At 33.6% G+C, this 15658-nt stretch overlaps 1 protein-coding gene across 1 annotated transcript; it reads left to right on the plus strand.

Annotated features, from left to right (window-relative positions):
• Nucleotides 1-620: 620 nt before the first annotated feature.
• LOC111050317 (death-associated inhibitor of apoptosis 1-like) lies at nucleotides 621-1697 on the plus strand. The gene has a single exon (XM_022336615.2). The coding sequence runs from the start codon at nucleotides 621-623 to the stop codon at nucleotides 1695-1697; it is 1077 nt and encodes a 358-aa protein (XP_022192307.2).
• The last annotated feature ends 13961 nt before the right edge of the window (nucleotides 1698-15658 follow it).

Consider the following 15658-nt stretch of genomic DNA (forward strand, 5'->3'; position numbering starts at 1 on the left):
TTGTTAGCAACATATTTGAAACTACGATCAGACTATTGTATAATATGTAATTGTTCTCAGAATACTTTTTCTTTTGTGTAAATTGTGAAATTCGATATTTTTTTTTAAAAGTCGTCAAAACAGTTGTTCTACAGATGATCTCGATTATGTATTCTTTCTATGAACCTGTGAAATTATTATATAGTTTACCACTGGAATTAATATGAATTCGAAGCGAAATTGAAATGTAAACACGTAATAATGGTTCTATTTTCCACCATTCTAATGTGGAATCAGAGTAATCTATTCAATTCTATATTTCAAGGAAAATGGAAGATTCAGATTTGTTTGGTTGAGGAAATATAGGTAAAATAAAGCTTAGGAAATATTTCACAGTTCAATTGGAGAATGGATATTTATGCAGTTAATATCTGATATTTAATTTAATTTAAATGAAAAATAATAGAGTTGAATGTGTCTATTTTTAAATTTATTTATTCCAAATTAAATTTATCAACAGAATAATAATTGAATTTATAAAAACCAACAATAATTCCATCAATTATAAGAACCTTATAAATTGATACATGTGAATGTGTAGATGTAGTATCTTTGGTAGTGTTGAGATAGTAACATCAGCTATGATATCTGAAACTAGTGAATCTGTTGAGAGTGTTAGTTTGACGAGTAATGATATCTTGGACGAATTCACAAACCTTAACCTTAATCACAATCTCGGGGAAGTGATAAACCTAAAAAGAGAAATCGAGCGACTGAATACATTCAAGGACTGGCGCGTGCCATTCCTTAGTGCTACTCAAATGGCCGAGGCCGGTTTCTATTTTACGAAAAGGGGTGATATTGTGCGGTGTGTATTTTGTGACATAGAGATGGGTAATTGGGTAGAAGGTGACGATCCGACAATAAATCATCGACATTGTCCATTCATCAAAAAATTGCCTGTTGGAAATGTTCCATTGGTTTCTGGGGAAAGTTGTGGTTATAGTGATTATAGTGGATATGATACTTGCGGCAACAATGCAACCCATCCATATATCTCACACGAGGACGCGACAGTGATAAATATTCCAAAAATAATTAATACTGGACATAGCAGTATGACCATTCCCCTACCTGATCTTCTGGTGACAAAACCCCCTCTCCATGCAACATATAAAACTATAGAATCTAGACTTGCATCGTTTGCTACATGGCCAATCTCTTTGAAAATCAAGCCGAGTGAATTGAGTGATGCCGGGTTCTTCTATACAGGGAAAGGTGACATGGTGATATGCTTTTACTGTGATGGTGCTCTGAAAGATTGGATGGATGTGGATATACCATGGGAAGAACATGCGAGATGGTTTAGTAAATGTCACTATGTAATCTTGATCAAAGGCAGGAAATTTATTGATGAGGTCCGTCAAAAGAAATCTAAAGAGGATAAATCAGTGATAGAAACAGAACAGTTTCAATCAAAATCAGTTTCATCGAAAGAACAGTTTCAATCAAGATCAGTTTCATCATCGACGGATTCAATAAATAAACGTGAAACTGTCAACAATATCCTTTGTAAAATTTGTTACACCGAGGAGATGAATATCCTGTTCTTTCCATGTGGTCACCTTGCAACATGTTCCAGATGTGCCATTTCACTTACCAGTTGTATCATATGTCGTAGGGAACATTCTGCAATCATGCGAGTATTCCTCTCCTAGACATTATCAGGTGAATCACTCTCATGTCCAGGTTGAAACGATCTAAAAATGTCGGTTGGGGGGGGGTTATCGAACATCATACTCAAGAATGTAATTTAATTTGATTTTACAATCTAATTTTCCGAGGACTGAACTATGATTGTGCAACTGTGGACTACGCAGAAATAGTTAGAGACTTCTGTATTAGTCGTCTAGGGACACGAACTGAAATTTGGGTTAATAGAGCTCATGTCTTGGTAGACTAGTAAATAATGGACCTATTATCACCCACTTCCCAAACGATCGCGATATACTGTACTTAGCGAAGAATAGTAAAAAGTTGAAGGTATCGAAATTCATGATCCAAAAAGAATTTGTGTTAGAGATCAGAAAAAAGGTTAACAATTTTCAGGACATGTAAGGAGTTAAGAAATCGTGTACAAAATGTGAGAGCATCGGTGGAGGTCGATCGGCTGATGGTGGACGGTCACTGCTTCACAATGGATGGTGGCGAGTGGCCGATGGAGCTGGCTGGTGGAGGAGACGGCTGGATCAAACTCGAGGATATGTTTGGTGAGAGGTGTCGCAGGCGGTGAGGAGCGTGTTCGATGGGAAGCGCGACACCAGCCGCTCGACGACAACCGCAACTGAGAGGTGGCCGTTAGTTGGTGCGAGGGTGGGTGGCTGAGTGTTATTGCGTACAATGACAATGTGACTGGATTGAATAGTAAGTTTATCGAAGTCTATAATCTCGTTAAAAGTTATGATATTTTTGTATTGCTAGAAACTTTTAAAGAAGAGGGGAGGGAAACATACATTGCTAATAATTGTCCAGGTTTCAACTTAAATTAGGAGTTTGCAATTAGAGATACAAGTCAGGGGAACAGTGAAGAAAGGTCAGTTGATTGGGATTGAAAAAGATTGAATGTAATAAGCGTATGTAGTGTACAAGATAGAAAAGTCGTGAAGATTAATGCAAGTGTAGATTTTAGCTATTAAATAGTTCCAGTTTATCTTAGTGGCGGAATAATATTGAATGGGAAAGGGATTTTAACATTTTATGGGAGTTTGTGGTAGTACAGGACTGTAGAAACAATATAATTTCGATGGGAAATTTTAATGGAAAAATAGACAATATGCAAGATTTATCAGAGTTAGCGAATATAGTTGGGACAGGATTCAATATTGATAGTGAACGAGTATCGATGGATGAGACAATTAGAATTGTCTGAGACTTTAAATTTTATTATTTTGAATGGTAGAACAAGAGGAGATAAGTGGGGAGATTTCACATATGTGAATGATAGAGGATCCTCTGTAATCGATTTATACTGTGTCCATGGAGTTGATTTCCGTTATAGGAATAATAATCTAATCATTTACCTATCGAAGCAGTATTAGCGACAACCAATATCTCGGAGGGAGAAAACCAAATCCTGTCGCTATTGCCAAAGTTGAGGTGGGATAAGATTAAAGGAGAGTCATACATTCGAAAACTTGTAAATTACTGCAGAGATATTGGAAATTTAACAGGGGATAATGAGAATAATCTTGGATTACTAAATGACCTCGTTTATAGAGCTGCTAATTATATACCCGCTACCTGTCATCAAAAGTTGAGTAAATCAAGTATGAAAGGGAGGTGGTTCGACAAGGAATGTGAAAGAATGAGGATGTTGGTGTTTAGCTTGTTGAAAGTATTCAGGGAGTCCAATTCGGAATAAGTCAAGAAAAAATATTAGAAAACTGTCAAGGAATACAAACTTCTATGTAAAAGAGAGAAACTGAGTTATTACGACAAAGTGAAGGGAAACTTTAAAGCAGTTGAAGACAGTAGTGAGTTATGGAGCCTGATAAACAAATTTTGAAATAAAGAATTAGAATTTCTGGTAATATAAAAGCAGAGGATGGGTTACGCATTATAGACAAGTTTTTTGACTCAACAGGCAGTGTGGCTACTTATTATGCAGCATCATATTATGCTGAGGATGATGTACTAGATAAAGACATTGACATGACTGAGCTGGAAAATGAACTTAAACCCATGAAAGACGATAAAGCACCAGGAGAAAATAGAATATCAGCAGACTTTTACAAGAATGTATCTAAAAATTACTCCCCCAGTGTGGTAGGGGTAGTAGAATTTTACCCACAGTAATCCTGCTTGTTCGTAAGAGGCGACTAAAAGGGACTCCCCTTTCCCCTTCTTCCTATGACCTTCTTCATCTTCGACATGCTTGGATATATTATTTCTAGAATGACACCTTTCCATTGACTCAGCTTTGTGCCATTCTCTTGCAGTGCGCGGTTAAAGGTATGATGGGGGGGGTTGTTTCGGTAAGGTATCTATCTGCCATCCTATCGGTCACACACTGCTTTCTTTCCCTATCCTATCCTCCCACCTTAGGAAAATTCTTCTTCTCCATTCTATTTTTTCCTCATGCCGATGCCTTGTAGTCTGGTATTGGTTCACCAAAAGCTAGGGAGGGAACCCGAAAAAATGACCTGATCCCCCAGGTTGAGGTCATGCGAGGGACCGATAACCCTTCTATGCAAAACGAAACTAGTTATGAAAGTTCAACAAGAAGCTTTGGAATATGGACCGGATTTTAGGAAAATATCAGGAAAAGGGCAAATCAATTGAATGAATTACGGATTGGAATGTGGAATGTGTTAAATTTGCATGGGATTGGGATATTCAGGAACCTTATAAGAGAGGTGTCAGAATACCATGTCGATATCATGTCACTTCAAGAGGTTAGTTGAAAAGATATTACATGAAAATCAATGTGGTTTCCGCAAAAGTTATTCATCAATAGATAATATTTTTACATTATATATATGATTAGGAATAGTTTAAGTCTACCCATGAAGAAACTATTGCTTTTTCGTCGATTATAAAGGAGTAGCCGATAGTACTGATAGAAATTCTTCATTTTTAAGTTAAATGAACTAGGAGTTTCATCAAGGTTTATAGAGATCTTGAGGAAGTTAAATCAAGAGACTAGAGCTATGGAGATGACAGAAGTTTGACAGATCATTTTACTACCGAAAACGGATTAAAGCAGGGATGTGTGATGTCTCCTTTGCTTTTTGTCCTGTTTTTTGAATGATTGAGTATGTGGGTGGAGGTGTTTATGTACGCAACAATTTGATCAACTCTCTGCTCTACGCGGATTCATGACATGACTCTCATGCCGGAGAGTGTGCAACAACTGCAGTCAATGATAGATAGGTTAAACGAGTACTGTATTCGGTGGAATCTAACAGTTAATATGACAAAATCGAAGATGGTTGCTTTCAGAAGAGGTGGAAGATTATCTAGGTTGCGAATATCATGGGAAATATGGTAGATTGCTAGATGGTTTAGTAAGGCGGGTTATACACTGGTATCATAGACATGATATTTACGCATAGAAAATTTGTGTGATTGTTTCATATCAAACTTTTTAAATTTCTAAATTGATTAAAAATAATTTGAAAATTTATAGAGTAGACCTCGCGCTCAGTAAGTTACATTGACCTGTTGTTATGTTTTCTCAAAAAATTAATAAATAGCCTAAATAAACATAGAGCTTTCTGTCCTATCGTCCTATCGGGTGACATGTCGTCCCGAAATGTGAGTGTGAGCACTGTTATCAGGTCTGGCTACAACTGTCTACAACGTTGATGGAGAGATCATTTTAAAGATGTTCGATGTTTTTGAACGGGTAGTATTATAGTCCACTAGACAGCTGATTATGATAATTCTATAGCCTTGATTTTTTACTCTAATATTGGTGCATGAAGGAGGCTCCATTTTCCTTTTATATTATCCTTGAAATGTGGAATTTCCAAAAACCTTGTATATACGTCGACGTGCAATTTAAAAAGGAGCATACCTGTCAAATTTCATGAAAATCTATCACCGCGTTTCGCCGTAAATGCGTAACATATAAACATTAAGAGAAATGCCAACCCGTTTAACATATAAACATTAAGAGAAATGCCAAATCGTCGACCTGAATCTTAGACCTCACTTCGCTCGGTCAATAACTACAATGTATCTATTTTTATCACCATCATTCTGTTATCAGTATCAAGTGAAGTTTTGAGTAACAATATTGATTTATGTGGGTCTCAATTTTTATTACTATATTAGAATATTTGAAGGATATTTTTTTCTAATTATCATAATTATTAATGAATTCGGAAAATTGTTCAATACTTGGTATTCTATCAGTATATATTAATGACTTATATTTTAGATTTTTCTCAAATAGTTCTATAAAGTGAGTTAAATGTTCAAAACAATCCAATACTCCATTATCATTGATCACAACTGGATCTGAATTCTCATCACAATATTCTATATTTTCCCATTTCAAATAAATATATTTAATTCCATTAAAAACCAAACCAGCAATGAGTTCTTTGGAAGGTTAATAAGGAAAAGCTTATTTCTCTGATCTATTGTAAATATTTCGATCAAGGGACCTTTGTACTTTTTTCTGAATTCATCAATTTTATATTTAAAAGGGTTTCCAATGAAAATTGTGAGAAGAATTATAACAAGGATACTTGTCAGCAAAGCATTAATGAATCTCATTTTTTGAATATGGTATTATATTATCTTTGCATTTATTTATTCCATATTTCCAAGATAAATGGGTAATATTTTTAAAGATTCAAATAAAGCCATATCTCGATAATTGCCTAAAAAAGGATCAATTTGAATAATCAAATCATAATCATTATTTGAGTTTTTGAATGCAAGATCGTCTATAAATGTGTAGAATATATTATTAAAATTTGTATGTAGGGACTGAGTGTTTTTTCTAAATAATATTTTGATTTATTTGTACCAGTAAGGTTGAAACTTGCTTCACATTGACGTCTAGTCAGTATTTTATCAAAATAATGATGCCAATTAAGTAATGTTAGAACGTTTTGAACATACATCTCTGTTCCAGCTGACCATAATATCAATATAACATTATTTTTTTTCGAAAGACACTGTAATATACTTTGAGAATATGGTCTTATATTTACAGTTTTATGTTTCACAAGGACCAAAGTTTCATCCAATCGAAAACATAAACATAGAGAAACATTTTTCATTATTTTTTTTATTCAATCTTTCCATAAATTTTATTCATTCACTAAACCATTCGTAAATTCATTAATTAATTCTCAATTAATTCGATTGGTCAATAGTTACTTTATCATTTTAAATAGATAATAAATATTTATTCATGAGACTATATAAGCTATAAGATAGACTCTTTTATTCATTCCAGTCGCGATCATTATGGACAACACTACCATTTCAGTTGTGGAATATCAAAAAAATATTGTAGATAAATTGAAAGATATGAATATATCTTTCAAATCAATGCAATGGTCGCGCCCTAAAAAGGAAAAATGTATCTATTCAAAAGCCCAATAATATTAGATTATCTTTTGATAGAGAATATGCGGTTTTTCGAAAGAGATACCAATGAGAGGAATATGATTCACTTGAAGGGATATGCTGAAATTGTGGATTTTGATGTAAGAGATGTATTAAGAAAAGTTCTACTTGATCGATTTATGAAACAGTTTAATGATGTGTATAAATTCAATCCCGAATGTGAAGTTAAATTGAGGATTACTGGGGTGAAATCTTGTACTCATAATACATGTATAAAGGCACTTCAAAATGTGAATGAAATATATAATCTTGTTATTAGTGGTGCTAAAAATAATACAATCTGTCTTCTTTCGAATATAGTACATTCCAATCAAACTTATAATAATCTTTGTTTGAAATATAATAAAGCAAGTCAAATTGAACTTGAGACATGTACTAGTTCTGGACAAGATGTTTCTATTGATTCGAATTCAAACTTTTTCTGTCTATTTTGGTAGATATAATGTGGATATGTATGTGGTAACAGTATAGATAGCTATTAAAACTAGAATAAGGTAATGATATTCACTAATCATAGGTATATATTTTTTAAACAATTATTGATCAAAGACCATTATTTCTTATTACTTATATCCATTAATTTTGATCAGATGTTGAATTCAAGAGGTAATGGATGGATTTAAATCTATTCGAACTGGATAAAATTCTAAATCGAGGGCAAATCAAATATAACGGGATTTTATTTTGAAATGAAAATTATTTATTGATAAATGAATGACAAATACAAATTACTTTTCTACATAGTCTCCTGCTTTAAAAATACATTTTCCCAGTGAGCGGGAAGGTTTTTTATCCCAGCATCGTAGAAGGAAGCTGATTGCGTCACGAGCCAATTGCGCACGAACTCCTTCACGCCCTCGTCATCTTCAAATCGTTGCCCTCCTAGAGCTTCTTTAAGCGGCCCAAACAAATGAAAATCGCAGGGCGATAGGTCTGGACAGTAGGGAGGATGTTCCAGTTGAGTCCAGTACATTTCTTTCAGTTTTGAGACGGTTAGAGCTGCAGTATGGGGCCTTGCGTTGTCGTGAAGGAGGATAACCTTTCGAATCGATTGGTCTCGTCTTTTGCGACGATATGCATCCCTCACCTTGGTCAGCAGCTAGCAGTAGTAAGCAGCATTAATTGTGCGTCGCTCGTGCAAAAAATCGATGAGCAAAATGCCTCGCTGGTCGAAGAAGATAGTTGAAAGGACCTTGCCAGCTGACAGTCGAGTCTTGGCTTTCACAGGGGCTGCCTCCCTTTTCCTCCGCCACTCCTCACCACTCCTAGTGACCCACCTAAGCGTACTAGCAGCGCGGCCCCAGTCCTACCAACGGTAGACGCTCAGGAACAAAAATCCCGTTTATATTGATTTGCCTCATATTGAAAAAATTGTATCAATGAGATTTTGGTGCTGGTTTTATTTTATTTGTTCATGTTTATTGGTATTTGGTATTGATAATATTAGCTTTTCCATGTTTATTGGGATCATCCTACCATATCATATAAGATTTGTTCTAGATTGACTGTTTTCATGTCTATTGAGATTATACTAATGAGTAATTGTGAAATTTTATCTATATATTTTTAACCTCTGCTATTCAACTCCTATTAAAATTCTCATATGTGATAAATTTCTGGAAAATGTTGGAGTGATATATTGAATTTTTATATATTTGAATGAATAAAAATCAATTGATGTATTTGAATTTTGAATAATTGAATAAATTGGATTTGGATTTGGAATTATTGTTATCTCTTATTATAATTATCAACTTTACTGACACGAGACTCCCAATTGGAGTCTCATGTTCGGTTGTAGAGTCGTTACAGAAAATCAAACATAGCTATGTGAGATATAGTTTAAAATCAGTCACATAAATGGTTGGTTGTTACACAGTCATTTGTAGAAACCCCATTTATAGTGCGGTTCACGTTATAATGGCAGTGCACGATTGACAATACTGTTGCTGTCCTTCATACAACAAAACAGATAGCACTATCTCTCTTTCGCTTCATAATGTCAGTTTAACATAATATTTTATTTTTACTTTTGAAAGTGACTGTAAAAGTAAACAAACAGTTCTCAGTCGTCATTTTTACTTTGACATCGTGCAGCGGAAAGTGGAGTTATGGTTATATAAATAAGTTAAATGTCTGATTTTAATTTTATGTTTCAATTTATGACGATTCTACAACCGACCATTAGTCAATTATCACTATGGATTCCCCAGTTACCCAGTTACGTCTATTATTGATACAATATATTATTGATACAGTTACTCCATACTTATTCGAAGACCTATACTTATTCGAACACTTAGGGCCGCTTGCACATATGTCTGTTAAATATGATCATGGTTGAGTTCTAAGCCACTGTTCAATTCCATCATGTTTTTTTACGTTCAGTAAAAAACCTGATCACAGATCAGTGATCACCGATAAGTGGCTTTGAACGGGTTTTCATGATCATGACAGCTGATATCTCTTCTGCTTTTATATTTCTAAACAAAACTAGAACCCTAACCTATTTCATTTGTAAAATCAATTAAAATGGAAAACCATCAAGTGATTGGAGTTGTTTTAAATATTTTGGAAGATAATAATGTTTATAATATTAGATTATAAAGAACCGGATAATAATATTATTCATAAAGAACTTCAAATTCATCCATGATATTTGTTTACGTTCAGAAAGAACAGAAAAGTAATCGGTGGAAAAAAGCGATGAACAGATCAGTGAACGAACCGGATGTGACGTAATTTTTTTTCCTGATGAGTTAGAACGATCAGTGCTTCGTTCAGAGTCACGTTCACTCACCGATTTCATCGTTGACTCACCGATTAGTGGCTTTGAACTCAACCAATGCTTTAGCAAATCAGCACTAGTTTTATGGATTCATTTCTGTTTCACAAAAATCGGTTAGTTTCTAATCCCATCGAGTTTTCTGGTTAACTAATCGAGATTTTAACGGTTTCGCAATCCAACAACATTGTAGTTTAACCGACAGATGTTATTATTCTGAATAAATGGCAAAAAATTGAGGTTATGTTACTGAAGCCGTGATCATTCATTAGACATGTACCATAAAAATGTACTGTTTGTCACCATCTTCAAGTACAAATGGGTGTTAGTTGGATTTAATTACCCATGAATGGTCTGTTTAAAACTTTTACGTCATTTTTTTTTTATTTTTATCTTTGTGTAGTAATATTTTCTTCACTTGGACTGATCGCCATTAGGATGATATTACCGTCTAATGACTGTCATTCTTTTGAAAAAAGACAGTGGTCTGTGAAATCACAAAGACATTAGTTTATGATATCATACTCTCTATCTTCTGATATTGAAGGGTTCAATTGTAATTGGATTTATTGAAAATATTAAGTTAATATCAAATTATTGAAGTATAGAATTATTAGAACTATAATTATTAGAATTATAAGAAATATAAGAATTATTGATTAAAAAAATAACAAAATGCCAATTAATGCATTATTATTTTTGATACTTTCAATCCTAATTGTTTCAGGATTATATATACAATATAGAAAATTTACTATTGATCAAGATGAAACATATAATATACCTTTGGATAATTTATTATCACATCATTTCATTTAAAAAATAATGATAATACAAACCATAGATTACTGAAAAATTGTGTTTGGAATAATATACGATGTAAAATTGATAAACAATGTAAGAATTGTTCTTATAAAGAAGTACCTTCTTGGAAATGTAGTGAGGGTATATGTATACCAGAAGGAACTGAATACCAAAATGTAATAAAACGAATGGTTTTCTGAGTCTATCGAAGAAATGGCAATTATAAATATGGATGTCTATGTAGAGATGTTTATTATATAGGTGATGATTGTAGTAATTATGAATTTGGTTTAGATGATATTGATAGAAAGTCTGGCAAATTCACATGTAAAGAGGGTCTTTCGCCATACAAAGTAATACTCAATGATTATATGAAGGAGATTATAATTTGCATTCCAAATAATCTTACCAAAATTATGGATTCTCAAATACATTTTGCGAAGATTGAATAAAAGTTAAACTTGTAATTCCATTACAATACCAAGAAATCACATTTCCAGTTGAAACCAGTATTATAAGATAAGAGAGTTGAATATCCTGCATTGAGTTATTCAAAAATCCAGATTTAATGTTTGAATAGGTGACAACTTCACATATACTTATAAGCAAGAGTTGATATTATATTAGACATTTTGAAATGATTGATCAATCAAATTGTTATAATGAAGATTGTTGAATTTATCAACGTTTTATATAATTTATTAGTAGCTCTGTGAATAGTATATCTCATGTACTTTTCTCATCTACAAGTATTTGGTACTAGCTGGCCGGCGAACTTCGTATCTCCAAATACTTGATACATCTCATGACAACTTCAACTGAACGTACATATTAGGAGGCGTAATGCGGCATTTTGTATGTAAGCGCTTCTTGCTTATTGGTTTTGGATAGTAGATACTATTTTTCATATATTCCAATTATTAATTTTAATGGATTTTATTCATATTGATATTTTTCCAACTGCAAAATAAATAATTTACTTATAATCAATAATTCTGAACAAAGAAGATATCATAATTATTCGAAAAATCAAATGTCTTTAGCGTCTTTAACTTGAGGTGTATTGTTGGATGGTTACATACAGAATAATCATTTTGTTTTTAATCGGGGCGTTTGGGATAAAATACATGTGTGATTATGGAGCAATACATACTCTTTCGTCTACTATTTATCGACGGCTGTTGGATGGTGCAATGATTATAACAGCAGATTTTTATTTCTGTATGTGACCAGCTCACAAATCTTCATCCTCAAGGATTGCATGTAAACTTTGAAGGACCGTAGGAGAGAGTCCTTAAGTCGGATTATGAATTTGATAGGCTATAGAACTGGTCCTGAACATAACGTATACAACTAAAAAGAATCATCAGTGAACACATAAGAAATGTATTGAATGCCAAAATTTGAGGCTCGATTTTTATTGACCGAAGTGAGGTCTCAAGGTGCGTACAGACTTTCGATCTGCTCCGCAACCGAACGTCACTCCAGCAGAGCGATTGATGATCGACCGGCGAGCAACAGTGGTTCGACCGGGGAACGCGAGAAGATCTAACATCTTCCGTAACGTTCATGATGGGTGCGTGGGCGATGCGACTGTGGTTCGATGGTGGTACGAGGACGTTACGAGGGAGGAGCGTGCTCGGTCAGATTATTGTTCGGATTTAGGAGACTGAAAAGAAGGAAGCGTCAAGAGGGCATTCAAGACGACAAGGGAGAAGGTAGCCCCTGAGTAAGGATATGGCCGGATTTATTAAGTGCACGATTTCTAATTTTGAAAAACTCCCGCCTCACAACGAGAAGAACTGAATCCTGTTGCTATGAGAACCGATAAACAAACAACAGCTGTGGGGTGCCGGTCTATTTGATAGTTAGAGATAGCAGTTCCAACTGAGAAGATAGATAACACAACTAGTATCGACGAAACTGTTATCACTATTAGTAGACACAGAGATTCGGTAGTTGTTTACAGTTTGTAGTGATCACAGGTAACTGCTGGCAATTAAGAATGGCCGAAAGAACACAACATTCGTATGAAAGGTTCAAGTTTCTCCCATGAACACCAATAAGTACTTACAGTTGGCGACTGTTGGAAGACATCAGTAAGCACACCACAACTCTACTATTCAGTTGAATCCAACAAGCTATTTATACTTTTATTCAAGTTATTTATAGAACAATAACAAGTGAAATCACGGGCATGCCGGTTACGAAAAATGGAGTCGAAAAGTTCAAATCGTGTTTGGTCTGTCCATGTAACCCACTCGTACACCACACTCACCAGTCACGCAGTTCAGGAATTCGTTAAACCAGGTACTTACACTAAGAAAAACCGTCCGAACTGTATAAATTTCACAATTTCTTGCAATTAACCACTGTAAAATGCTAAAAACTACAGAGCAAACTAGAAAAACATCCCTACACGTGTGATATATTATAGATATAGTATTCTTAACTATTATAGTCTGATGAAATTATATTTAATAAAAATTTCATATTTTATGAGTTGGAAATTTAAAAAAAAATAGTTTATATCAATTATTAATGAAATTGTAGAAATTTATATAATGGAGACGTTTCGAGTGAGAAGAGTTCATGGAGATTTTTTTGAAATTTCTATGAGGGATAAGAACTTCAAAATTTTTGTGAATACTAAATATAACTATTTCAACTTGAGTAAATTGTATCCTTATTTTGATATTGTCAATGCAGAAGCAGATTTCAAACAATTTGTAGAGAGATTATGGTTTCTTAAAGTGGGAAAGGCATGAAAGAGAGAATTTATATTTTATTGTAGATAAAAATCATGAATCAATTGATGGAATTTATGTTCAAGGTTTAATTTTTTATATGTACTTGGGCGTAATACTACAGCTACTAGGGAATTATGCTATTCTTATCTCATGATGGCATATTACCATACAAAAATTTATCCACAGATAATGGATAAATCAATGATTATGTTGTACGAATAATCGAAAAGGATAGATTTGTTTTTCACAAAAAACATTATATTCTAAGTGGATGTCGAATGAAAAATGCTGGAGGATCATCTCGACGACTCCGTATCACTTACCCATACCATTCAATCATGAAAGAATATAAATTTGATTTCTATGGTATAGATTTTTATAATATGATTCTCAAATACTTGAAAAATTCACGCAATGTATCTATGCTCTATAGGAATCATTTCCGTTTGAATGGATGAATTGAATTCAAACGGAAATGATTCCTATAGAGCATAGATACATTGCGTGAATTTTCAAGTATTTGAGAATCATATTATAAAAATCTATACCATAGAAATCAAATTATATTCTTTCATGATTGAATGGTATGGGTAAGTGATACGGAGTCGTCGAGATGATCCTCCAGCATTTTTCATTCGACATCCACTTAGAATATAATGTTTTTTGTGAAAAACAAATCTATCCTTTTCGATTATTCGTACAACATAATCATTTGATTTATCCATTATCTGTGGATAAATTTTTGTATGGTAATATGCCATCATGAGATAAGAATAGCATAATTCCTAGTAGCTGTAGTATTACGCCCAAGTACATATAAAAAAATTAAACCTTGAACATAAATTCCATCAATTGATTCATGATTTTTATCTACAATAAAATATAAATTCTCTCTTTCATGCCTTTCCCACTTTAAGAAACCAATAATCTCTCTACAAATTGTTTTGAAATCTGCTTCTGCATTGACAATATCAAAATAAGGATACAATTTACTCAGTTGAAATAGTTATATTTAGTATTCACAAAATTTTGAAGTTCTTATCCCTCATAGAAATTTCAAAAAAATCTCCATGAACTCTTCTCACTCGAAACGTCTCCATTATATAAATTTCTACAATTTCATTAATAAATTGATATAACTATTTTTTTTAAATTTCCAAACTCATAAAATATGAAATTTTTATTAAATATAATTTCATCAGACTATAATAGTTAAGAATACTATATCTATAATATATCACATTTATAGTATCTAGTCTAGTTTTCATGAAATAAGGTTACTAATAATATCCTCTTATTAATAGTACTTTCTTCCAACACTCGATCAGCATAAACTCCATCAGCTGAGACTATTGTAAGCTATCACATTGACAGTCTTTCATATATTGACATCCAATCAGCTATTGCATTGTCGTATTCTGTAAATAATAAGAAATGACTGAATTAGTGATGACAAGTTCGATTGAGAATTATATCCTGGAAGAATGAGAATAATCATACCCTCTCCTTCAACACCAATTATGGCCTGAGAGTGAGAGTATCAAACATCCACACTATCACCCTCAACCCCCATACATGTACTGGCTAGCCTGTCAGTTTTTCCTGAACATTCTACATGTGACAGGTGACCGTAGTATGTGTATGATCCGGTAGGATTGTCAGTTAAGACTGAACAGGTAGTCGGTGATCAAATGAAAAATCATCAGTTCAGCCGGTTTGTCGGATTTCAGTCAAGACTAAACATGTATGTGAAGTAGTATCAGGCCACTGGTCGAATTTCATTTATATTTTCGAGTTGTTGCTAGTAGTATGAGTTGTTTCAAAATACATAGCTTAAAAATAGCCAAGATCTACCCCAAATTCAAAACAGGTGACCATACTGATCCAAAAAACTACAGACCATAGCAAACAACTTTCAACTGTCATATAATTTTGGGCGCAGATTTCAATGTTGATTTCAACGTAACAAACAAGTACAGAGATGATCTGTTAAATTTATTGGCCAGTTTTAACTTAAGAATAACAACGTAAGAGACGACACGACCAAACTTACATACAGGTGGTTCATGTATAGATAACATTGTCACTGATATTCATCACACTAGGTGGGAAAGTAAAATTGTTTATACTGCTCTCTCCGATCACTTGGCTCTAACCCTTAAAGTGAGAATTAATAATAAATCCGGTGCCA

The sequence above is a fragment of the Nilaparvata lugens genome, unplaced genomic scaffold, assembly GCF_014356525.2.
Source record: "Nilaparvata lugens isolate BPH unplaced genomic scaffold, ASM1435652v1 scaffold3616, whole genome shotgun sequence".
NCBI classification, from domain to species: Eukaryota; Metazoa; Arthropoda; class Insecta; order Hemiptera; family Delphacidae; genus Nilaparvata; species Nilaparvata lugens.